This window comes from Quercus robur, chromosome 2, assembly GCF_932294415.1.
Source record: "Quercus robur chromosome 2, dhQueRobu3.1, whole genome shotgun sequence".
In the NCBI taxonomy this organism is placed as follows: Eukaryota; Viridiplantae; Streptophyta; class Magnoliopsida; order Fagales; family Fagaceae; genus Quercus; species Quercus robur.
In genome coordinates this window covers 3,247,093-3,273,364 of record NC_065535.1, presented here as the reverse complement: position 1 = coordinate 3,273,364, position 26,272 = coordinate 3,247,093, and the positions used below count along the sequence as shown (strand labels likewise).

The 26,272-nt window shown below is 37.3% G+C and overlaps 2 protein-coding genes and 1 long non-coding RNA gene across 5 annotated transcripts in view; 1 reads left to right on the top strand and 2 right to left on the bottom strand.

Annotated features, from left to right (window-relative positions):
- Positions 1 to 10,635, bottom strand: part of LOC126709736 (cytochrome P450 81Q32-like) — a 23,745-nt gene extending 13,110 nt beyond the window's left edge. The window contains exons 1-3 of one of the 3 annotated variants that reach the window (XM_050410080.1): positions 10,355 to 10,635; positions 10,157 to 10,210; positions 9,072 to 9,881 (exon numbers count right to left, since the gene is read on the bottom strand). In XM_050410080.1, the coding sequence (XP_050266037.1) occupies positions 9,072 to 9,835 (764 nt within the window). In that variant the 5' untranslated portion in view covers positions 9,836 to 9,881; positions 10,157 to 10,210; positions 10,355 to 10,635. Of the gene's footprint in view, positions 1 to 7,486; positions 8,348 to 8,929 lie in introns of those variants that run through there. The other 2 variants (XM_050410072.1, XM_050410087.1) reach the window with 2 other exon arrangements.
- LOC126709756 (uncharacterized) lies at positions 8,892 to 25,457 on the top strand. The gene is made up of 2 exons (XR_007649477.1): positions 8,892 to 9,036; positions 25,373 to 25,457. It is a non-coding gene; the product is annotated as an uncharacterized LOC126709756 (long non-coding RNA).
- LOC126709726 (cytochrome P450 81Q32-like) lies at positions 17,900 to 26,272 on the bottom strand. Its single transcript, XM_050410062.1, has 3 exons — positions 25,266 to 26,272; positions 24,154 to 24,474; positions 17,900 to 18,434 (listed from the first exon to the last, which is right to left on the bottom strand). The coding sequence occupies exons 1-3, from the start codon at positions 26,199 to 26,201 to the stop codon at positions 18,129 to 18,131; spliced, it is 1,563 nt and encodes a 520-aa protein (XP_050266019.1). The 5' UTR covers positions 26,202 to 26,272; the 3' UTR covers positions 17,900 to 18,128.

Genomic DNA, 26,272 nt, shown 5'->3' with positions numbered 1-26,272 from the left:
TTCTTGGTATCTGGACGAAATCCACTGTGTCAAACTCCTGAGTTAAAATCCTCGTCAGTTTAAGGTATTTCTGCATCCTTTCCTCCTTTGCCTCGTACTCTCCACTGATCTGCCCGATCACCAGCTTTGAATCACTCTGGACCAGCAAATTTTTGGCACCAAGAGCTTTTCCAAGCCTCAAGGCCGTCAATATTCCTTCATATTCGGCTTCATTATTGGTGGCTGGGAATTCCAGTTGAACTCCATACTTCATCACTTCTCCGTCGGGGGTAGTTATGACGACCCCTACTCCCCCCCTCTTTTGGGCCGACGAACCATCTGTCTGTATTGTCCATTTATCAACTTCGTCAGTAGTTCCTTCTTCGTCTGGAAGAGTGAATTCGGCGATGAAGTCAGCCAGAGCTTGTGCCTTGATGGCTACTCTTGGATGGTACTCGATGTCAAATTGGCTGAGTTCGATTGCCCATTGGACCATTCTCCCTGCTGCTTCTGGTTTGTTCATTGATTTCTTGATTGGCTGGTCCGTCATTACAAGGATAGGATTTGACTGGAAATACGGTCTGAGCTTGCGCGAGGCTACTATAAGCGCGAACGCAATCTTTTCAATTCTTGGGTACCTGAACTCAGCTCCTTGAAAGGCCTGGCTGACGTAGTACATCGGGAGTTGCTTCTTGCCTTCTTCTCTAATCAAGGCTGCGCTGACTGCCGAAGCTGATACTGCCAGGTACAAATATAGGTTCTCCCCTCCTTTGGACGGGCTCAGGAGAGGTGGACTGCTCAGATATCGCTTCAACTCTTGGAACGCTGCTTCGCACTCGTCAGTCCAAGCAAAGGCCTGCTTGAGAGTTTTGAAAAAGGGCAAGCATTTGTCTGTGGCCCTAGAGACGAACCTGTTTAAAGTTGCTATCCTTCCCGTAAGTTTTTGTACATCCTTGACGGTCTTGGGTGGAGCCATGTCAATGATAGCTTGTAATTTTTCTGGATTGGCTTCTATTCCTCTCTGGGACACCATGAATCCCAGGAATTTTCCCGAGGCTACCCCAAAAACACATTTGCTAGGATTCAGCTTCATCCGGTGTTTTCTCAGGGTTGCAAAAGTCTCCTCCAGATCGTCCAGATGAGCGAGCTCTTCCTTACTTTTGACGAGCATATCGTCTACATATACCTCCATGTTTCTGCCAATTTGTTGGTTGAACATTTTGTTTACCAACCTCTGATATGTAGCTCCAGCATTTTTCAACCCAAAAGGCATCACCTTATAACAATAGAGTCCCTGGCTGGTGATGAAGGCGGTCTTCTCTTGGTCTTCTTCAGCCATCTTTATCTGGTTGTACCCTGAGAAGGCGTCCATGAACGTCAACAACTTGTGTCCAGCGGTAGAGTCCACGAGTTGGTCTATCCTTGGTAGAGGGAAGCTGTCCTTTGGGCATGCTTTATTCAAGTCAGTGAAGTCTACACACATTCTCCACTTTCCATTTGGTTTCTTCACCAGGACGACGTTGGCGAGCCATTCTGGGTAGTATACCTCCCGGATGAATCCAGCCGTCAAGAGTTTGGTTACCTCTTCTGCTACTGCCTGATCCCGCTCTGGAGCGAAAGTTCTTCGTCGTTGCTGAACGGGCTTCCTGTTGGCGTCCACATTCAGTCTATGCTGGATGATCTCTGGAGATATGCCTGGCATGTCCTCGTGACTCCATGCAAAGACATCAAGATTCCCTTTAAGGAATTTTATGAGTCTCGTTCTCATCTCAGGGCTTAGCGTCGTCCCTATCCTGGTTATCCTGTCCGCATTTCCTTCTACCAACTCCACTGCTTCCAGGGTCTCCACTCCGTCTTTCTCTTTTTCTTCTATCGTCCACGTGTGGTTCTCCTTTCTTGCCAGTACGGCCTGGTAGCACTCCCTTGCCAGGACCTGATCACCCTTCACTTCACCTACACCATCGTCTGTTGGGAATTTCACCTTCAAACAGTATGTGGACGTTGCTGCCTTCCACTTGTTTAGGGTAGGCCTCCCAATGATGACATTGTAGGACGAGGGGCAATCTACAACCAGGAAATCTACTTGTTTGGTCAACTGCAACGGGTAGGTCCCTGCTGTCACCGTCAGAGTCACTATACCCCTGGGGTAGACCCTGTCTCCACTGAAACTGACCAGCGGAGAGTCAAAAGGGCGGAGCCTTTTTGGATCTAACTTCAACTGCTGGAAGGCTGGGAGGTAGATGACATCCGCTGAGCTTCCGTTATCAACAAGGATCCTTCTGGTATTGAACCCTTCTATATTCAGCACTATGACCAGGGGATCGTTGTGAGGCTGCTTCACTCCCCTGGCGTCTCCTTCATTAAAGGACATATCTTGGTATGTTCGTTGGTACTTGGACGGAGGAATGGCGTGGACGCTGTTTACCTGTCTGTAGCATGCTTTTCTAAGCGATCTGAATGACCCTCCTGAGAATGGTCCTCCCGTGATCGTGTTTATCTCCCCGATCACTTTGCGTGGATGTTGGGATGTATGGTCGTCATCCCGATTGAAGGATTCCTTTTGAGTCCTGTTGTCGTCTCTGAACTTGCTATATTCTCCTTTCTTTACAAATTTCTGCAACTTTCCTTTCCGTATTAACTCCTCTATTTGTTCCTTCAGGTCTCTGCAATCTTCGGTGTTGTGGCCGTGGTCTCTGTGGAACCGGCAATACTTGTTCTTGTCACGTACGTTGGGGGACGAGTGTAATGGCCTGGGCCATTTGAGATAATGCTCGTCCTTGATCTGCGTGAAAATCTTGTCAACAGGCATAACCAAAGGAGTAAATTTTACCTGACGAGGATTTTTGTCATCTCTCCTTCTATTCCCGTCACTGTTCCGACGTTCTGGTCTGTCTCTCTTTTGCCCTCTGCGGTCGTCTTCCCTCTTGGACTTTTCTCCTAGCCTCTCGGTATCTTTTATGGCAGCTAGAGCGTCTTCCGCGTTCATGTATTTTTGGGCCTTCAAGAGCATCTCTGCCATTGTCTTCAGGGGGTTTTTGGCAAGAGAGGCTACAAGGTCTCTGGATTTCAACCCTGCCTTGAAGGTCGTCAGTTGCACCTTGTCATCAGCTTCGTCCACCTCCAGAGTTTCCCAGGTGAATCGCTTGACATATGACCTCAAAGTCTCCTTCTCTCCCTGTCTTATGGTGAGTAAGTAATCTACTGGTCTCCTTGGGCGTTGTCCCCCTATGAAGTGACGCAGGAAAGCACTACTTAGCTGATCGAAGTTGTCTATGGACGAGTTTGGTAACTTAGTAAACCACTCTCTTGCAGCTCCTTTGAGAGTCGTAGGGAAGGAGCGGCATAATATCTCGTCAGGTGGTTGTTGAAGGCCCAGAGTCGTCTTAAAGGTATTAAGATGATCCTGAGGGTCCTTGAGTCCGTCGAATGGTTCTAATTGAGGCAGGCGAAATTTTGACGGCACAGGGCAATCAAGTACCGCTGCAGTGAAGGGCGAATCTGTAGCCCTTACCATCTTGTCTACACTTCGGTCTGTCTTTTCCTTGATAGCACTCCTTAATTCGTCCATCTCTTTCCTCATTTCCCGAAGAAGATCTGAGTTCTGTTCGTCCGGAGTAGTTGGTCTCCGGGGGGTTTCCCTCTATTGGCTATCCCCCTCTCCCTCCATGTTACCCTTGGACCGGTTTTCTTCCTGTTGAGCTTGTTGAACCTGCTGGAGCCGCAGCTTCATTTCCTGGTTCTGCCTGGTGAGTTCCTCAATGGTGGCTGCCAGGGCTTGAACTTGCTGAGCCAAGGCCGTTGAATCTGGGTTGGATTCCATCTGGATATGGTGAATTGATGGAAACTACGTTTTCGAATGTAAATCTGAAAACTCGTCCCCACAGACGGCGCCAAACTGATGGAACACAAATCCGTCAGTGAATGTGCAGATGGAATCACCCGTGAGACGTGAAGGTTTGCTCGTCCAGAGACACCGGTGTGGCGCCTGCCACAAAGTCTCCGATGCCAAAGTTAGGATCACAGTTAAACACAATAAAGAAATAATAGATAGTTTCAGAGTATTTTTGCATATATCCTCCTCTGTTGGTTATGTGAAAGTTTTATACCTGAACCCATAAGGGCTAGCCGTTGAGGCTGTTAATGCTTTCTTCTGTAACGCACCTGGCCAGTAATGAGACTTTTAATAGGTCTTCCAACGGTCTTCTTGGTTGATTTGGTAACTGCTCGAATCATTGATTGATCGCATTGAATAACTCTCTGCCTCGTCAGTGATGATGGCTTCCTTCGACCTTTCTGATCACTTCGTCATGGATGATTCTTCCGTCAGTAATGTTATCTTCGTCAGTGGGATGTAGAGTCGTCATTCCCGTCAATTAGTTTAACCGGAACTTCAACCACAAAAACTGAGAAACAGAATGGTTCAACTGGTTATGGAGTGGTTTGCTTAAAAACCAAAAACGCAGCAATTTTGATTGAAATGGCACCACTTCTTAGTCTCTCTCATCTTATCCAGTCTATGATTAATAGCACAATAACATTCAATCTGTGAGGAAATGAGAACTGGAGAAAATTTCATTTGTGGGTGAAGTGGGTATTGGAAAAAACTTAAATTTAAGGTTGACAATCAAATAAAAAACTAACAAAAAGATGAAAAAGTAAATATTGGGGAAGAACCATGCGTGCACAGAGAGAGAGCGAGAGAGGCGTCGAAGCTGAATATATTCTGTGAGGATTTAAAAGACAGAGGAAAAGCAATTTGGATTTGGAATTAGAGGATAGTATTTTGAACCTCTGATGGATGTGAATAAATGAAAGTAAAGGAAGCACCGTCCCTCTAGGCGAGTTGGTACTTGGTACCCGAGTTCTGTAGTAATTTGTTGCTCGGGGTTCAATCCCCGCACTTACCTAACCCAAAAAAAAAAAAAAAAAAAAAAGAATGTAAAGGAGGGTAGGTGATACTTGGGAGTGAGAAAAGAGTAAATGATGGTAGGTCGACAGACCAAAGAGGAAATAGTAGGTGTTAGGTAATTGGTGGGGCCGTGGGGGTGGACCTAAATTTCAAGTGAAGTTTTTGTTTTTGTTTTGTTTTTTTTTTTTTTTTTTTTTAAGGGAAGCTTAATTAACAGTTAAGTTTATTGTTTTAAGAATCAAGCAACAGATTTTCTTATATAAGAAATAAGATGTGAAACTTTACATAAAAATTATTTAAAAATTGTAGATATCTTTCAATAAATATTTTTAATTATAAACTTAATATGAATTACTTTTATATATTTTTAAAATTATAAATTAAATTATTTATAACGTCATCAGTTTGACTATTGATCAAACTCTGATCAGACCAGAAAATTAGGAACCAATAATCTTTTCGGCTATTTGTCCATTCTGATTTTTAAAACTATTTGCAACAAGTTGAGTCTCATCTTAAACAAATTACAAGCAAAAAAAGAAGTCATGTATTTGACTTTCTCACCATTATTTGTTTTTCTTTTCTTCTTAATAATCATATTTGTTTAAATTTATAATATTTTCAATATGAATTTATAAAAACAATTTCAAATTTTAAGAGTCATAAGTATACATTAGTATTTTATTTTAGTATATTTAAATGCCTTTGTCTTTACTCTCCTCTCTTTTCCATTTGTTTCAAACATAATGTAATAATTCAAGGTCATCAAAATTAAAATAGGTAAAAAAAAAATTAAAAAGAAAAATGTGCAATGATTTTTCTAGGGAAAATTGAAAATGTGGATGGCATTTTTAACCCATCGAAAACAACATGAACAAAACCTACTTTAAGATTTAAGATACTACAAAGGACCCATTTGTTACCGTTGTTTAAACAATAGTTTTCAGTGTTTAAATAATATTATACGTATTTTCACATATTTTTCCACTCACACGTATTTCTAAAAAATACAAACAATATTACTAGAATAATATTAGCAAATGGGTCTAAATTACTAATAAAATGTGGATAGCATTCGTTCTTCTTTTCGGGAAATTATTGTGTACTCCCGGAGTACCATAAATGCGTACTTCCCCCTCTCACATGAATGGTGGATCCTACTAATTAAATTCATGGTGGGACCTACCATTCATGTGAGATGGGGAGTACGCATTTATGGTACTCTAGAAGTATTAGTGGGACCTATCATTCATGTGAGAGGAAAAAATACGCATTTATGGTACTCTGAAAGTACCTAATAATTTTCCCTTCTTTTGCCCCTCCCATTAATTACAGTACAAGTGTAGTTAAAAGTTGTGTGGTTGAATAGGCTTCGGGCCCATTTCCACCAAAATGTTCCTTACTAGCATGCTTCAGGCAGCTCATTACTCTGTGTCCCCACTTATTAAGATAAGGGGACTTATTTATTGAAAATATTGTAGATAGAACTAAAAGTTAGCTAAAATATATGAATAATATCAAAAATTATAATGCAATTCATAAATAGTAAAGAAATAAAAAGAAGCTTACTTTTCTCCCCATATCTCAAAAGCAACCGAGGTCCAATTTATTGTTTGTCTGGTCCATCACTTAGAAGAATTCATTGTATATGTCACAGCCCACAGACAAATAAATAAACATAAAAAGAAGATGTCACAGGAAAGAGTTAAAAAAAAAAAAAAAAAAAAAAAAAAAAAAAAAAAAAAAAAAGGGTACTAGCCAGTTGTTTCAGACCTCCACACGTGTTCAGAATTAAAAAGAAACAAAAGTTTTTAAGTTTGGAAACTCCACTCCATACCTTGTAGGTGGCAATAATAGATAATGAGTCACAATAAGCAAAAACTGAATTGAATGACTCATATGCATCCCAAGTTGCATATAAGTCTATAAGAACATTGATTAAGCTAGTCCTTGGAGTTAGAAAACTAAAAATAAGAAATTAAGTGAAAACAAAAGTAATGTAGAGCGGAAATTTGGAGTGCATAATAGGAAAGACAGTACTTCTTAGATTTAGGTTTTTGGAATTGTTATAGGACCCTGTCCTTCTAATTAAAGTAAGAAAGAAATGAAACTCTTAAATGATTTGTTTGGATTGAGGGGGAGGGATGGGAGAAGAATTTGCCCAAAATTATCTTCTTCTTTTTTTTTAACTAATTCCACTCTACTTCCTTCCACTTCCTCTCCTCTTCCCTCAATCCAAATGAGTCCTTTGTACCAAATCTTTGAACACGCTTATGCATTTATAAGACTGATAGTCTATAATGTTTCTCAAAAAGACTGATAGTCTATTATGGGCTAAATAAATCAAATAGACTGAAAAGTCCAGCCCACTCTTAAGTCTTGACAATCTAAAACTCACCCTCCTAATTAGGTTCCTTTATGGACTAGCAGCAACATAGCCCCCAAAAAATATGATTTCGCAATTACATGTACCATGAAAATATTGACTGCAGTTCTTGATATACAAATACTATTGGCAATAAGAAATTCAATTTTTGTCTTAAAAACTAGTGTGTCAGTCTTTTATTAATGGACTTACACATAGAAGAAGTATTTGCATTGAGAGAATTTCATATGGAATTTTTTTACTACCACAACTTTTGTATCACAATTTTTGTAACAACTAAGTGTGAGGGACTATTTTGTCACTTTTACACATACTTATAACTTTTTCTCTACTACCAGTACATACAATCAACTACATCTAAGCTATGGTCATAGATTTTTTTTTTTTTGGGTGTGTGGATATTCTTAATCATAGCATTTCATGAGTCCAGTTGATTTATTTGGGGACTTTTAGATGATGGCATCCACCGGAGAATGCTGATGCATTGGTTCCCTTACTTTGCACATTGCCTCCAAAGGCTTGGCCTTGAGCATGGTGAGGCCCAAATATTCAGTCATGTCAACCTCCTCTTCACCGATTCTTTCCCATTCAAATGATTGAATCAAAGTCCCCAATGCCAATCCAATCACCCGATTGGCTAATGCAACCCCAGGACATCCTCTCCTTCCAGCACCAAATGGAATTAGGCTATACCCCTCACCACTCCACCCTTCAAACCTCTCTGGCATAAACTTTGTTGGGTTCTCCCAAACCTTAGGGTCTCTATGAATGGCCCAGGCATTGACTAGTAACATTGCTCCTTGAGGCACATCATAATTGCCTACTACACAATCTTCAGATGCTTCACGTGGCACAAGAAGAGGAACAGGTGGGTACAAACGGAGTGTCTCACTAATTACATTTTGTAGGTAATGTAGCTTTGGAAAGTCTTGTTCATCCAAAAGGTGGCCTTGTCCCACATTAGCATCTATTTCAGCTCGGACCCTTTCCATTGCAGTTGGATGGTTGAGCAATAGTGACATAGCCCATTCTAAGGTAGTTGATGAAGTATCAATCCCTGCTACTAGCAGCACCTGCAAAAGTATGCTGAGTAAGAAAGTTATGCTCAAGTCCTATTTGAATTACTTTTTTATTGTTTGTAACGTGTCACTTTATAAGATTTATCATTTATATAGAATAATTTATATTATAACACAACATTTTGTAGTATTTTTCCTTCCTAAAAGAAATTTGTAGTATTTTCAAAAATAAAAATGCTGAAACTATTAACAAGTTTAGCTACAAAAGTGTTACAAAGAGGTGACAATAAATACAATGATTCCACTTTATAACGCATAACAAACAAGGGTGTCAATAAATGCAATTGACTTCATTTACCACATAACAAACAAGAGCATTACACCACCTCCCTTTTTTTTTTGAGAAACGAGCATTACACTACCTAATACACATAAACCATACAAATTTACTGTAACGTGTTGACATTTCAAAAGAATGTAGATATCATGCTCTGTTTGAGTAAGCAAGGTATTAATTTGTGATTTTTTCAAAGAAATCATTTGAACCAAAGCCAGTGTAACAGGGCTGTATATGACTAATCATTTGTTTCAATACAATTCTTCAAAAACCAAAGAAGAATAGGATTTGTAAATTACCATAATAATTCCCTTGATGATTTCGTCCGTGTAAAACTCTGGCTCTGTTTCTCTCAACTTCAACAAGTTATGTATCATCAATTTCTTCACCTCTGCCTCCCTTCCAGGTCCACGATTTTCATCAACCAGTTCCTGCAAAAACCTATCCATCTTTTTCATCAACCCCACCATCTTCTTCTCCACACGCAGCAAATCCATCCACTGCAAAAAAGGTAAAAAATCTCCCATATTTGTTGCTGCACACAAATCCACCAATTCCCTAATAACACCACGAATTCTCTTAGCTTCCTCTTCATCTTCCACATCCTCTCCAAAATACCTCTTCCCAGCTATCATCATTGTCATGGCATTGAAAGAAAGCTCCACAAACTTAGACTTCAAATCAATCTTTCTCGTGGCTTTCCCACAACTTTGCATGAGCTTTTCACGTAGTAACTTGACCTCTTCTTGTCTAACACTCGAAAACGCGTTGATACGAGAGGAAGAGAGTATCTCAAGCGTCAAGATACGGCGAAGGTTGCGCCAAAGATCACCATAGGGAGCTACAGATACAACGGAGTAGTTGTAGGTGAAGTGATCGTTGGCAAGCGAGCGCGGACGGTTGGCGAAGACGACGTCGTTTGTGGTGAAACAGTCTTCGGCGGCTGAAGGGGAAGAGACTAAGAGGACTGTACGGGAACCACATCGGAGGAGTAAGATGTTGCCGTAGTTTTGTGAAAGAGTTTGTAGAGATCGCTGGATTGGTTGTTTGAAAAGATGAAGGTGACCAATAAAAGGGAGAGATGGTGGGCTTGGAGGTAGGTTCTTCTTGATTGTTGTTGCTGATTTCTTGTTTTTTATGAAGAGCTTGAGAAAAATGGAGAAAATAATTATCAGAGCAAAGCTAAACCAGTAGGGATCTTCCATTTTCTCTCTCTGTTTGGTTTGGTAGTCTATTTGAATTAGTCTGGCCAGCACATAGACACTTTTGTTACTTTGAATAAAGGAAAATTCAAATCTAAATTGAGTCCGTTATGGCTTAGAGCATCTCCAATAAGCTCTTTAAAGCCAATTACGGAAAGTAAACACACAAAAAAACCTCTCCAACAACCTCTCCATCTCCAATTTTTTTTTTTTATAGATTTGCTACAGTAATAGCACTGAAACAATTACTGTAGCAACTCCAAATATATTTCATTCTTAAAATAATCACGGGTGGAATAAAATAATAATTCTTTCTCTCTCACCCCTTTCTCTTTCGTTCTTCACTCTCTCGCGCTTCTCTGTCTCATCGGTTACAAACTAAAACATACCACAATCAAAACAAAAAACACATATCAAAAAAAAAAAAAAAAAAATCACAAAACCCAATCGAAAGATTTAAAACACAAAATAAATCTTTCTCATAAGCCTAATGAAATCCGAACAATAAAAGCAAAAAACCACATTTTGTTGGCAGTAGGGAGGAGGACAAGCGACTGTGGAGGCGGAGCAAATCGGTTGTGGAGAAAGACCCCTCTGTACTGCATTAGCTACTCGCTCATCACGCTCCTCATCCTCTTCCTCAGCCTCCTCTGGCACCCGATCTCCATGATCGTCTTCCTCGCCATCATCGTCGCCTGGTCTTCCTCTCACTTTGTTTTTTTTTTTTTTCCTGAAATCCTCTCTGTTTGAGTCTTTGACTTTGAGTTTGAGATACGATATTTTTTATTCTTTAAATTTTGGTATGTGGTGGAGAATTAGTTTGTAGTCATAGTGGACTGTGTGTGGTGGAAACAATGGGTTGTGAAAAGTGGTGGGTCCGATGTGGTGGAAAATTGGGTTAATGATAATTACAAAAAAAGTTATGATATTTTTGGAGGGAGGCTAAGTATATAATATTTTTATAATATTTTTATAATAAATTTTAAATAGTTTGTTATTACTAGTTGTTATAAATAGGTAAAAAAGTAATTCAACTTACCAAATGTGATTTGTTATGAAAATATTGTAAATGTAGTATTTTTCTTTTGTAAGGACACGATTCGTAACGAACCGTAGCAATGTTGGGTTCGCACGTAAAAGGCCCAAACAATATCATTTGTAGAACATGGGTTTGAAAGGTTAGGCCTTGGTCACTAGGTGGTGGGTTTTTCGTGATATCCATACATGGTTAAGTCGTCTTCGCCCCTGGAGTCTTTCTCCTGGAGGCGGGCTGAGATGTTCTGGTTTTTGGCCATTTTTCCCAGCCCCTTTGGCGCGTACTAACTTTTACGTTATATAGTCCTTCTTAGTTGATCCTAACCCTCCACTTGTTGGTCAGGCAGGTGCTTACTTCTGTCCCATCAGCTGTCCCCTCTTACTTTTCTTTTTAGTCGCGAGGATCAAAGTTACACCGTCCAAGCGTCTTTTCTCATTAATCATGATCAGGACGTTGGCCGGTGCATTTAATGCGGAGGGGACGTGTTTTCCTTGAATCTACTTTGCACCGTACCTCCATGTGGGCCCTATTCCACTCACATCCCCTTCGGGGGACTATTTGGGGATGGCCTTTACTATGACGTTGCTCTTCTCATCAAAGCCTTGGAGTGCCGAGGACAGGGTCGTCCTCTGCTGTTCCCCTTAACCCCTTGGCCTTTGATCACTCGTCCTCGGCACACTACCTCCTCGGCACAGGCCCTGAACTCGGATAGAGCGTGGGTCAGATCATAAGCTTCCTGGCCCTACATCTTTCATTTTAAAAAAATTTTAAAAAAAGGGTTTGTGGTAAAGTAGTGAATAATAATGAATAAATAAAAACTAACAACTCATAACTATATAATTTGTTATCTCAAATGCCTCAAGAGATTTATTGAAAAAAAAAAAAAAAACCACAATTTTAAAAATTTTATCCATTGAGAGTTAGAAAATATAAGTAACATCAACTACTCCACAGTTTTTAAAAACTTCAACTACAACTACTCCACAGTTGCTGTAGCTCCCTATGGTGATCTTTGGCGCAACCTTCGCCGTATCATGACGCTTGAGATACTCTCTTCCTCTCGTATCAACGCGTTTTCGAGTGTTAGACAAGAAGAGGTCAAGTTACTACGTGAAAAACTCATCCAAAGTTGTGAGAAAGGCACGAGAAAGATTGATTTGAAGTCTAAGTTTGTGGAGCATTCTTTTAATGTCATGACAATGATGATAGCTGGGAAGAGGTATTTTGGAGAAGACGTGGAAGATGAAGAAGAAGCTAAGAGAATTCGTGGTGTTATTAGGGAATCAGTGGATTTGTGTGGAGCAACAAATATGGGAGATTTTTTAAAATATAAGTAGCCGAGTTTAGAAAACTGAGGACATCCAAAGTAACATCATTCCCTACTAGGTTCCAATAATTTTGAAAAAATAGAGGGGGCATACCGTCAGGGCCTGGAGCTTTTAGCGGAGCCATCTGTTTAATCGCTTCCTTTACTTCCCATGCCATAAACTGAGCTGAAAGCTGAGAGTTCATATCTGCTGTAATTATATTCTGAATGGAATTAAGAGTCTCATTGTGCTGTAATAAGTTTTTATGATTTCGAATTTAGGTTATCCTGTCCTCGGTGGTTCATTCAACTTAATTCATGGTAATAATAAATGAATATGTCTAATATCATTTTGAGTTTAAAAAAAAATATATATAAATACGATGGATTTATAATGAAATACATAATTAATAATGGATTTTGGATTTAAAATTTAACAAATATAAGTTTAGAAATGTTCTTTTTTTCCCAAAACCTGATCATGGTCATTTCGTAGGCCCATTTTTATATGGTACTTTCGTCATGAACTCATGGGTAATACGCTAATTTGTATATGTGCCCGTTTGTTTGCACTTTCAAACAGCAAAAAGCGCTTTTTGAGACCAAAAAGACGTTTGATAATGTTTCAAAACTTGCTTTCTCAAAAAAGTTGTGTTTTGAAATGTAAAGAATTGAGTCAAAACGTGCGGACAGGTTTGAGGAGCGTTTACAAAAGCAAAAGCGCTTTAAATCAATATTGCCGTTGGAAATGCAATGAATGACTCAAATTACCCTCATCTCACTAACCACAAAATACATTGAAAACCGAAAAGACAAACACAGAAAATAATAGCTACAATATGCTGAAACCTCTACTGCCAATCTCACTCTCAACAGCCTGATTTGAATCTTTCGACATGGCTGAGGCTGAGTAACGAGGAGGAGTTCTAATGCATCAATCTGACTTCAATTCCCATTTGGTTTTGGGGTTACGAAGAGATAGAGGTATTGAAGATTTTTGGTGAAATTAAGAGAAATTACCTTAGGTGAATCTTCCCATTCGTGAGTGGTTGAATTTAGAGAAAAAAGAAAAGAATAAAGAAGATTGAGGTGAAGAATTGCGTGGGTGTGGGCTGTGTGGCTGAATGTGTGGAGGAAAGTAGAGAAAGGAGAAAAAGAAAGAAGACAAAAGGTATAGGGTTGGCTCTTGTGACTGAGGAAAATCGGAAGGAATAAAAAGAAAAAGAAAAAGAAAAGGGAAATGGGTTGGGTGTGGATGCAACTTGCCAATAAATGTATTAAAAGAGTAGAATATATTTGAGTAATGCCAGTTCACAATATTGTGAAAATATTGTGAACATAACATTTAAAAAAAAAAAAAATGGTAGAGCCAAATACTTTTTTACAAAATCTTTTATTAAGAGTGTCATTTATTATTAACATAAAGTAATTATTATTATTATTATTATTATTAAGAAGAAATTTATACTAAGTATGAAATAAACTCCTTTATATATATATATATATATATATATATATACACATTTTGTCTTTTTTAGTAATTTATCACTCAAACTCTACTTTTATAAGTGTTAGCCAAACATCTAACTTTTTCAAAAAATACTTTTTAGTAACTTTTACCAAACATTTAACATTTTCAAAAAACCAATTTTATACGCACTTTTTGAAAACCTCATTTTTTTTAAAAGCCTAATTTCAAAAAGTTAAAGCAAACTCCACCTGTATAGGCTAATGAGTGAAAGTTGTCAGTGCTTCTAATCGTTTAAAAAGTAAAGCATAAGAAGCCATCGCGAGAGAGATTTTAGTGAGGATCCAAAGATCCTCTAGATCTAGATCCGAATAAAATCTAAAATTTTAGCCACAACTTTCGTCAAACCCAACTATTATTGACAATAGAAAATGTTAGTCTTACCCAAAATGTTATAACAAGACAAAACTGAGAAAGGATTGGAATATTTTGGACGGTGAGACTTAGACAAAGAATGGAAGTTTATTACTATTTGATATAAAATGAGCATAATTCTTGTTGGAAAAGTTTAAATTAATAAAACAAAAAATAATAATAATAATTTGACAGCTGAGTAATTTAAGATCCAATCAACCAAATTTAGCAACAAACTTAATTGTTTATAGCCTATTGCTACAACTCCACTCAATATAGACCATTCAAATCAAGGTTATCGAGCAATGTCTCATAGAATATAGACCATTCAAATCAAAATTAAAACTAGTCTCCAAGTCCACAGGCGGACTATTAAACAGAATAAAATCATCACTTTGGGCAGCACCCTTCCTGGCCAGGCCATTTGCGCATTGATTTGCTTCTCGATAGCAATGATTAAAGCGAATATGTCTGAACCTGGAGCTTAATTGCCTGCAATCATCCAATAGGGCAGATTGGCTCACATTAGAATGGGTGGGGCTTGATAGAGCATCAATAATACACTTAGCATCTAACTCTACTTCCACAACAAGAAAACTTTTTGCTAAGCATAAATTGAGCCCATCCCGAAGAGCCCACAGCTCTGCTACATAACTAGTAGTTCTCCCAATTTTCCTCGAGAAACCAACAATCCAATTTGCATACTCATCTTGAACAACACCACCACCCCTTGCAATCCTAGGATTTCCTAATGAAGAACCGTCGGTGTTCAACTTCATCCAACCTTGAATCGGCCTCTCCCACCTTATGTGCTTCTCGATCAGTCTGGGTGAATTTCTTGGACCTAAGCCATATAGGTAAAACTCTAGAGTTCTATGTCTAATCTCCGCTGCTGCACTGTGATTACGCTTCAGCCAAATTACCCATATGGCAAAAAGGAAGGTGTATCTCCAAGGAATAGGACTTTGGGGGATTGCATGGTTTTCCCTGCCTTTTTTTTCCAGCCTCTCTAATAGCTCACTCCTGAAGAAAGATGAATCCAACGCCTCTGCATTTAATTGATGCCAAATTGGTTTAACAACTGTGCAGTCACGGAGGGCATGGATGATAGTTTCAACAGCTTGCTGACATAGTGGACAATAGGTGTCTGTGCCCACCCTTCTAGCATATAAACAGGATTTAACTCCAATACTATAATGATAGCATTTCCACAAAAATAATTGAATTTTTGGAAGTATGATAGTCTTCTAGATCCACTGCCCTTTAAAGATTGGAGAGTTTCAAGCCCCACGGCTAGTGCATAAGCACCGTGTATGCTGAATAATCCATTAAGAGTCCCTACCCACGCAAGCATATCCTTACTTCTCAGGGCAATGGCAACAGGAGTTGCTTGGACACCCAAAACAACATCTTGAGGTAGAACCATGGATATAGCACCCATTTCCAGCCACCTTTCGACACTACTTCTTGAAATTCTAACTAATGTTCCTCTCTAGTTAGGGGACCTTGCATTCCCTTCGAAGGGGTCCCTAATCTAACCATCTGTCAAACCAGAAGCTAAGATTACTTTCTCTTCCAACAGTCCACATAGCACCTCTTTGGAAAACATCCTTCCCCTTCTTTATGGCTGTTCAAACTCGGGAGCAGGGGAGTTTTTCACTGTTGCTAGAACTTAGCTTACGAGGATTGCAATACTTTTTCTTGAGAACTCGAGTCCATAGAGCCTCTGTCTCAGTGTTGAAGCGCCAATTCAGTTTGGCCAAGAGGGAAGTATTCCTCCCCTTAATTGTTTGGAGTCCTAGACCCCCCCTGTTTTTTGGGTTTAGTTACCTTCTCCCATCCAATCCAATGCATTTTCTTAGACGTTTCAGTTGAGCCCCACAGAAAATTCTGATTAACTCTATCAATGCCCTCCAAAACTTTCCTAGGTAATTGGGCACACTGCATGACATATGCGGGAACCGTGGATAGGGAGGATTGGATAAGAACAACCCTACCAGCCACGGACAATAAATTTTCCTTCCACCTAGCTAGTTTCTGCTTAACCCGATCTACAACAAAGTTGATTCAGAATAAATTTTGGAATAGGATGAACATTACATCTTCCAGGAAATTAATTCAGGTTAATTAATTAGGTTTGACAAGGATATTTTTGAAATATAGGAAATTAATTAGGATAAAGTTCCGTAAAATTTCAAGAATATTTGACTATGGTTTAAGCATGAAAGTCTACAAATAAATTTAGTTTACATACTATATTGTTCTTATAAAATTCTTATTTGTTCTCATAATCAACCAAATAACAAAGGAGATTCGGACAATTCTCATATGCCAATACCAAAGTGCTTTGCATAATAAGATTTTCAGATCCGGACCATTCATTGAACCATAAAAAGAAATGTTTAAGATTTTTGAAGTCGAACCGAGATCGAACCGTAATAACGTAATAATTAATTAATATAAAATAAATAAAAATTAGTGCATAAAAATTAATAACCTTGACTAACCATTTAAAGGAATTCAAGTTTTCGGACACTACGAAAAATAAAATGTATTTTTTACAGTTTAATATGGATTTTAAATAGATATTTTCTTATCATTTATAATATTTTAATAAATTTGTACATTAGTCAACCTAACAATATCTTTAAAAACCATGATTTATACCATTAAAATATTTTAACTATTTATCGACCATTGAACAGATTAGGAACGGTACAATGTTAGTCAACATAACAATATTTTATTTTTTGATCAGGGAACGGTACAATTTTAAAGGGGTTTATAAATGATAATTCCAAATCTCAAGGTTTAAAGTTTCAAGCTGGCTAGCTGTTAGGCATTTGAGCATCTGATCTGACCGTGGCTTTGATATATGAAGCATCAACACTGCCTTTGAAAAACAAAAAATGCTTCTCTGTCGCCCAAACGCTATCTGAAGACTGAGAAGTTACTTATTATAGAGTTTCTCATTTCTAGATAGAGATCATTGGTCTCAGATGGTTTCCATGGAGCGGACAAGTCTACGTTGTTATTATTTTATATCATTTTAAAAATATAGTTCTTTATGATAATATATATTTCTTGTTTCGATTTAGTCAATAACATCTATTTGCATGAGTGGGGTAATAAATGAATGGAGCAATTTATGAATACTTTGGGCTTTGTTTGAAGAGAGAAGAAAAAAAAAAAAAGGTTAAATACTTTTTTTTTTTTAATTTACAAACAAGGCATTCAAACATTTTTGATTATTTGATTATTCCTTTAGGTATGTGCCTTGTCCCATATATGTCGGATTATTATAGGGATGAATCTTTTGGAGGTGACCTGAAGATGCTGGAAAGAGATTTTAGACCTAAAATTTCATTGATATCATAATTTATGAGATCTTAAGAACTACTAAACCCACTCCTTAAAATTACACTTTATGCTCCCAAGTCTTTGAACTCGCTAATAGTGCATTCATAAGACTAACTGTCTATTACATATGGGCTTAATACATCAAGTAGACCAAAAACTCTAGCCCACTCTTAAGTCTTAACAACCTAAAACTCACTGTCCTAGTTAGGTTTGTTTATGGACTAACTTCTACATAGCCTAGAGGCCCAGGACGCAACCATTTTGAACTTAAACCTTCCTCGGTCGAATATGATTTAGCAATTACATGCACTAGATGAATATATTGCTATGAACTACAAAGACCACAATTCTTGCCATACAAATACTATTGGCAACATGGAATTCAGTTTTTGTTTTAAAAACTAGTGTGTTCAGTCTTTGATTAATGGACTTCGCAGATAAAAAGCTAGTATTTGCATTGAGAGAGAGAGAGAGAGATAGAGATTTGTATAAAACTTTTTTAGAACCACAAATTTTGTGCCAAAATTTTTGCAACAACTAAATGTGAGTGACTACTTGTCACTTTTACATAAACTCATAACTTTTTTTTTGACTACCATCACCACATTCAATCAACTACATCTAAGTTGTAGTCACTTTTTTTTTTTTGGTGTGGATATTCTTAATCATATATAGGATTTCACAAGTCCAATTGACTTAGTTGGGGGGACTTTTAGATAATGGCATCCACTGGAGAATGCTGAGGCATTAGTTCCCTTACTTTGCACATTGCCTCCAAAGGCTTGACCTTGGGCATGGTGAGGCCCAAATATTCAGTCATGTCGACCTCCTCTTCCCCAATCCTTTCCCACTCAAATGATTGAATCAAAGTCCCTAATGTCAATCCAATCACTCGGTTGGCCAATGCAGCCCCAGGACATCCTCTCCTTCCAGCACCAAATGGAATTAGCCTAAACCCCTCATCACTTTTCCACCCTTCAAACCTTTCTGGCATAAACTCTGTTGGATTCACCCAAACCTTAGGGTCTCTATGAATGGCCCAAGCATTCACCAATAACATTGCCCCTTGAGGCACATCAAAATTGCCTACTACACAATCTTCAGATGCTTCATGTGGCACAAGAAGAGGAACAGGTGGGTACAAACGAAGTGTCTCACTAATTACATTTTGTAGATAATGTAGCTTTGGCAAGTCTTGTTCATCCAAAAGGCGTCCTTGTCCCACATTGGCATCTATCTCAGCTTTGACCCTTTCCATTGCAGTTGGATGGTTGAGCAATAGGGACATAGCCCTTTCTAAGGTAGTTGATGAAGTATCAGTCCCTGCTACTAGCAGCACCTACAAAAATAAATATGCAAATGTCAACTAGCTAAAAAGAGGTATGCTCGATTAGGTCCTACCATCTCTAGGTATACAAAATTACGAAGGAGTTGAAGTCCTAAAGACCCTAGTTAATAACTGCTACCAATTTTGCCACACAAAAGCTTACAATTTGAGGTAGTAGCAGAGGTAATTAGTGTGTATCAATTACATAATAAACAAAATTCATATATATTTTTAAAAATACTAAAATTTATATCAATTTTATTGTAAAATATCACTTCAATAATATAATATAAACAACTGTTTGAATTACTTTTCATAATTTGTAACATAAGATTTATATAGAATAATATCTGCTACAACACATCATTTTATAGTATTTTCCCTTCCCAAATGAAATTTGTAGTATTTTCCCTTCCCTTCCCAAACTACTACTAAAGTTTAATAACATAAGTGTCATGACAATGAATGCGGTCATTTCACTTAACAAATAATAAACAAGAGCACTCATTATTGTACACTACCTACTGGAACAACACATCATTTCACTTAACTCGTGGACATTTCAAAAAAATGTAGATATCATACTCTGTTTGAGTAAGAAGGTATTAATTTGTGATTTTTTCAGAGAAATCATTTGAACCAAAGCCAAGAGGGCTGTATATGACCAATCATTTGTTTCAAAAAAGCTCTTCAAAAACCAAATAAGAATAGGATTTGTTAATTACCATAATAATTCCCTTGATGATTTCGTCGGTGTAATACTCCGGCTCTGTTTCTCTCAACTTCAACAAGTTATGTATCATCAATTTCTTCACCTGTACCTCGCTTCCAGCTCCACCATTTTCATCAACCAGTTCCTGCAAAAACCTATCCATCTTTTTCATCAACCCCACCATCTTCCTCTCCACACCCAGTAAATCCATCCACTGCAAAAATGGCAAAAAATCTCCCATATTTGGTGCTCCACATAAATCCACTGATTCCCTAATAACACCACGAATTCTTTTTGCTTCCTCTTCATCTTCCACGTCCTCTCCAAAATACCTCTTCCCAGCTATCATCATTGTCATGACATTAAATGAATGCTCCACAAACTTAGACTTCAAATCAATCTTTATCATACCTTTACCACAACTTTGGATGAGTTTTTCACGTAGTAGCTTGACCTCTTCTTGTCTAACACTAGAAAACGCGTTGATACGAGAGGGAGAGAGTATCTCAAGCGTCATGATACGGCGAAGGTTGCGCCAAAGATCACCATAGGGAGTTACAGCAACTGTGGAGTTGTTGTAGTTGAAGTGATCGCTAGCAAGCAAGCGCGGCCGGTTGGCGAAGACGACGTCGTTTGTGGTGAAACAGTCTTCGGCGCCAGAAGGGGAAGAGACTAAGAGAACTGTACGGGAACCACATCGGAGGAGTAAGATGTTGCCGTAGTTTTGTGAAAGAGTTTGTAGAGATCGCTGGATTGGTTGTTTGAAAAGATGAAGGTGACCAATAAGGGGTAGTGATGGTGGGCTTGGAGGCAGGTTTTTCTTAATTATAGTTGCTGATTTCTTGTTTTTTATGAGGAGCTTGAGAAGGATGGAGAAAATAATTATCAGAGCAAAGCTAAACCAGTAGGGATCTTCTTCCATTTTCTCTCTTTGTTCACATGTTTAGTTAGGTTGTCTACCTGTACTCAGAAATTATTTGCGTGCGAGAATGGGAGAAAAAATTGTCGGTGAAAATGACAAGCAGCTAATCCTAGTTTGACGGGTAAGATAATTATAAAGACAGTTGTCACAAAAGTTATTACATTTTATGTGGTATTGAACTTATGTATTTGTCTGTAACAAGTAACAACTAAACTAGTTGCAAGATGTTTTTAAAAACCAAATTGGACCAATAGGTTCAATCGGTTCAACTAGCAACTGGATACTAAGAGTCTATTTGAATATCACTTATTTATTGAAAATTGAAATTTTATTATTAAAAATACTGTAATAAAATAATTTTAAATGTATAAATAGTACTGTAAGACCCAAATTTACCTAAAAATCTATGTTTTGTTGTGTTTGGTGATCTCATAAACAGTGTCATGAGACCTTAACAAAACCCAAAACGCAATTGAAATATAATTTTAGTGCTAGGAAAATACGCACTAATTTGGTTAGTTTAACTGGAACTGGATGGTTCAACCACAAAAACTGAGAACCAGAACGGTTCAATGGGTTATGGAGTGGTTCGCTTAAAACACCAAAAAGGCAGCAATATTGATTGAAATGACAACACTTCTTAGTCTCTCTCATCTTATTCAGTCTTTGATTAATAGCACAACAATCCTAGTCATGTGAGGAAATGAGAACCGGAGAAATTTTCATTTGTAGGCGAAGTGGGTGTTGAAAAGGACTTAAATTTAAGGGTAACAACCAAATGAAAAACTAACAAAAAGGTGAAAAGTAGATATTTCAGGCCCGCTTGGTAATATCGTTTTAATAACATTGTTTGTATTTTTTAGAAATACATGTAAATAGAAAAGTGTGAAAATATATGTAATGTTATTTGAAAACTGAAAATAAGTATTTAAACACATGTACCAAACGGACTTAGAAAGAACTATGAGAGAGAGAGAGAGAGAGAGAGCCATATATATTCTGTGAGGATTTAAAAGATAGGAAAAGCGATTTGGATTTGGAATGAGAGGATGGTATTTTGAATCTCCGATGGATGTGAATAAATGAAACTATGAAAGTAAATGAGAGTAGGTGAGGCTTGGAAGTGAGACAAGTAATGATGGTAGGCTGACAGACCAAAGAGAAACACTAGGTGTTAGGCAATTGGTGGGGCCGTGGGGGTGGGTTTAATTTCCAGTGAAGGTTTTTTTATTTTTTATTTTTTTTAAGTGAAGCTTAATTAACAGTTAAGGAATCAAGCAACAGATTTTCTTATATAAGAAATAAGATGTGAAACTTTACATAAAAATTATTTAAAAATTGTAGATATCTTTCAATAAATATTTTTAATTAAAATTTAATATGAGTTATTTTTATATATTTTTAAAATTATAAATTAAATTATTTATAACGTCACTGATTCAATCATTAGTTGAATTCCAATCAAACCAAAAAATTAGGAACTAATAATCTTTTCGGATCTTTGTGTATTCTTATTTTTAAAACTATTTGCAACAAGTTGAGTTTCATCTTAAACAAATTACAAGCGGAAAGAGAAGTCATGTGTTTGACTTTCTCACCATTATTTGTTTTTCTTTTCTTCTTAATAATCATGTTTGTTTGAATTTATAATATTTTAAGTGTGTATTTGGTATTTGCTTAAAAAGTCAGTTTTTTTTTACTTTTTAGTATATTTTTTTTACTATTTATGGGTCTCATTGTACTTTTTGATACTCTTCATAAGTTTTATAGTTTTATTGAACTATTTTAGTTACTTTTTAGTTTTATTTACAGTACTTTCAGTAAAAAAATTTTAGTTTCAGTTAAATAAGTTATTTTTAAACCATCTCTAAATATGAATTTATAAAAACAATCACAAATTTTAAGAGTCATAAGTATACATTAGTATTTTTTTTTAGTATATTTAAATACCTTTGTCTTTACTCTTCTCTTTTCTTGAATCGTTCCAAACATAATGTAAGAATTTAAGGTCATCAAAATTAAAATAGGTAAAAAAAAATTTAAAAAGAAAAATGTGCAGTGATTTTTCTAGGGAAAATTGAAGATGTGGATGGCATTTTTAACCCAACGAAAACAACATGAAGAAAACCTACTTTAAGATTTAAAATAATGCAAATTACTAATAAAATGTGGATGGCATTCGTTCTTCTTTTCCCCCATCCCATTAATGACAGTACAAGTGTAGTTAATAGTTGTGTGGTTGAATGGGCTTCGGGCCCATTTCCACCAGAACGTTCCTTACTAGTTACTATCATGCTCAGGCTTCTGGCAGCACATTATTGTTAGTCTGGTCCATCACTTATAGAAGAATTCATTGTATACGTAGATGTCACAGGAAAGAATTTAAAAAAAAGAAAAAAAGAAAAAGTAATAGCCAGTTGTTTCAGACCTCCACACGTGTTCAGAATTAAAAAGAAATTAAAAAGAAACAAAAGATTTTAAGTTTGGAAACTCCATACCTTGTAGTAGATGGATTGTAGGTGGCAAATAGATAATGAGTCACTATAAGCAAACACTGAATTGAATGATTCACACATCCCAGGTTGCGTATAAGAACATTGATTAAGCTAGTCCCTGGGGTTAGAAGAACTAAAAAAAAAAATTAAGTGAAAACAAAAGTTATGTAGGGGGAAATTTGGAGTACATAACGGGAAAGGATTGGTAGACAGTACTTATTAGATTTAGGTTTTTGAAATTGTTAGTAGGACCTTGTCCCTCTAAAGTAAGAAAGAAATGAAAATCTTAATGATCCATTTGAATTGAGGGGAGGGATGGTAGTAGAATTTGCCCAAAATTATTATTATTTTTAGCCAATTTTACTTTACTTCCACTCCATCTCCTTTCCCCTCAATCTAAATGAGTCCTTAGTCCCAATTCTTTGAACGCGCTCATAGTGCATTCATAAGACTGATAGGCTATTATAAGCACAATAAATTAAATAGATCAAAAACTCTAGCCTGCTCTTAAGTCTTGAGAACCTAAAACCCACCGACCTAGTTAGGTTCCTTTATGGACTAACTTCTACATAGCCCCCAAAATATGATTTTGCAATTACATGTACTACGAAAATATTGACCGCAATTCTTGATATACAAATACTATTAGCAAGAAGGAATTCAGTTTTTGTCTAAAAAACTAGTGTGTCAGTCTTAGATTAATGGACTTACGTAGATAAGATGTATTTGCATTGAGAGAATTTCGTATGAAAATTTTTTTAGAACCACAACTTTTGTGTCACAATTTTTGTAATAACTAAGTATGAGTGATTACTTGTCACTTTTATATAGACACGTAACTTTTTCTCCACCACCACCACATACAATCAACTATATCTAAGTTGTGATCACAATTTTTTATTTATTTATTTTTATTTTTTTTGTGGATATTCTTAATCACAGGATTTCACGAGTCCAATTGATTTAGTTGTGGGGCTTTTAGATGATGGTATCCACTGGAGAATGCTCAGGCATTTGTTCCCATACTTTGCACATTGCCTCCAAAGGCTTGACCTTGGGCATGGTGATACCTAAATATTCAGTCATGTCAACCTCCTCTTCACCAATTCTTTCCCACTCAAATGATTGAATCAAAGTCCCCAATGTCAATCCAATCACCCGGTTAGCTAATGCAACTCCAGGACATCCTCTCCTTCCAGCACCAAATGGAATCAGCCTATACCCCTCACCACCCCTCCCTTCAAACCTCTCTGGCATAAACTTTGTTGGGTTCACCGAAACCTTAGGGTCTCTATGAATGGCCCAAGCATTGACCAGTAACATTGCTCCTTGAGGCACATCATAATTGCCTACTACACAATCTTTAGATGCTTCATGTGGCACAAGAAGAGGAACAGGTGGGTACAATCGGAGTGTCTCACTAATTACATTTTGTAGATAATGTAGCTTTGGCAAGTCTTGTTCATCCAAAAGGCGGCCTTCTCCCACATTAGCATCTATCTCAGCTCTGACCCTTTCCATTGCAGTTGGATGGTTGAGTAATAGTGACATAGCCCATTCTAAGGTAGTTGATGAAGTATCAATCCCTGCTACTAGCAACACCTGTAAAAAGTAAGCTGGGTAAGAAAGGTATGCTCAGGTCCTATCTGGATATACAAATTTACAAATTGGGTTGAATTCCTGAAGACCCCAGTTAGTAACTGCTACCAATTTTGCTACGCAAAAGCTTACAATTTGAGGTAGTAGGAGAGATAATTAGTATGCATATCAGCAACATAATAAATAAAATCCATATATATATATATATATATATATTTTTTTTTAAATACTAAAATTGCTATCAATATTGTTTTCACTAAGGTGACATTTCATACAATTAATATCACACCAAAAATATAATGAACTACTTTTGAATCGCTTTTTTATTGTTTGTAACGCGTCAGTTTATATGATTTATATTATAATACATCATTTGGTAGTATTTTTCCTTCTCCAAAGAAATTTGTAGTATTTTCAAAAATAAAAATGCCAAAACTATTAACAAGTTTAGCCACTATAGTGTTACAAAACGAGGTGACAATGAATACAATTGATTCCACTTTAACACATAACAAACAAGAGTGGCAATAAATGCAATTGATTTCACTTTACTACGTAACAAACAAGAGCATTACACTACCTAATACACATTAACCATACAAACTTACTGTAAGGTGTGGACATTTCAAAAGAATGTAGATATCATGCTCTGTTTGAGTAAGCAAGGTATTAATTTGTGATTTTTTCAGAGAGATCATTTGAACCAAAGCCAGTGTTACAGGGCGGTATATGACCAATCATTTGTTTCAATAAAATTCTTCAAAAACTAAAGAAGAATAGGATTTGTAAATTACCATAATAATTCCCTTGATGATTTCGTCCGTGTAAAACTCTGGCTCTGTTTCTCTCAACTTCAACAAGTTATGTATCATCAATTTCTTCACCTCTGCCTCGCTTCCAGCTCCACGATTTTCATCAACCAGTTCCTGCAAAAACCTATCCATCTTTTTCATCAACCCCACCATCTTCTTCTCCACACCCAGCAAGTCCATCCACTGCAAAAATGGTAAAAAATCTCCCATATTTGTTGCTCCACACAAATCCACTGATTCCCTAATAACACCACGAATTCTCTTAGCTTCTTCTTCATCTTCCACGTCTTCTCCAAAATACCTCTTCCCAGCTATCATCATTGTCATGACATTAAAAGAATGCTCCACAAACTTAGACTTCAAATCAATCTTTCTCGTGCCTTTCTCACAACTTTGGATGAGTTTTTCACGTAGTAACTTGACCTCTTCTTGTCTAACACTCGAAAACGCGTTGATACGAGAGGAAGAGAGTATCTCAAGCGTCATGATACGGCGAAGGTTGCGCCAAAGATCACCATAGGGAGCTACAGCAACTGTGGAGTAGTTGTAGTTGAAGTGATCGCTAGAAAGCAAGCGCGGCCGGTTGGCGAAGACGACGTCGTTTGTGGTGAAACAGTCTTCGGCGGCTGAAGGGGAAGAGACTAAGAGGACTGTACGTGAACCACATCGGAGGAGTAAGATGTTGCCGTAGTTTTGTGAAAGAGTTTGTAGAGATCGCTGGATTGGTTGTTTGAAAAGATGAAGGTGACCAATAAAAGGGAGAGATGGTGGGCTTGGAGGTAGGTTCTTCTTGATTGTTGTTGCTGATTTCTTGTTTTTTATGAAGAGCTTGAGAAAAATGGAGAAAATAATTATCAGAGCATAGCTAAACCAGTAGGGATCTTCCATTTTCTCTCTCTGTTTGGTTGGGTTGTCCATTTGTATTAGTCTTTAAAAACTTAGCTATGACCAGCACGTAGACACGTTTGTTACTTTGAATAAAGGAAAAT

Coding starts and splice junctions, on each gene's coding strand:
- LOC126709726 (XM_050410062.1), bottom strand. CDS start 26,201: ATGGACAACCCAACCAAACAGAGAGAGAAAATGGAAGATCCCTACTGG. Junction 24,475..25,265: donor TCATCAAGGGAATTATTATG/GTAATTTACAAA, acceptor TACTTTTTACAG/GTGTTGCTAGTAGCAGGGAT. Junction 18,435..24,153: donor CCATTCATAGAGACCCTAAG/GTTTCGGTGAAC, acceptor AGAGACCCTAAG/GTTTGGGTGAATCCAACAGA.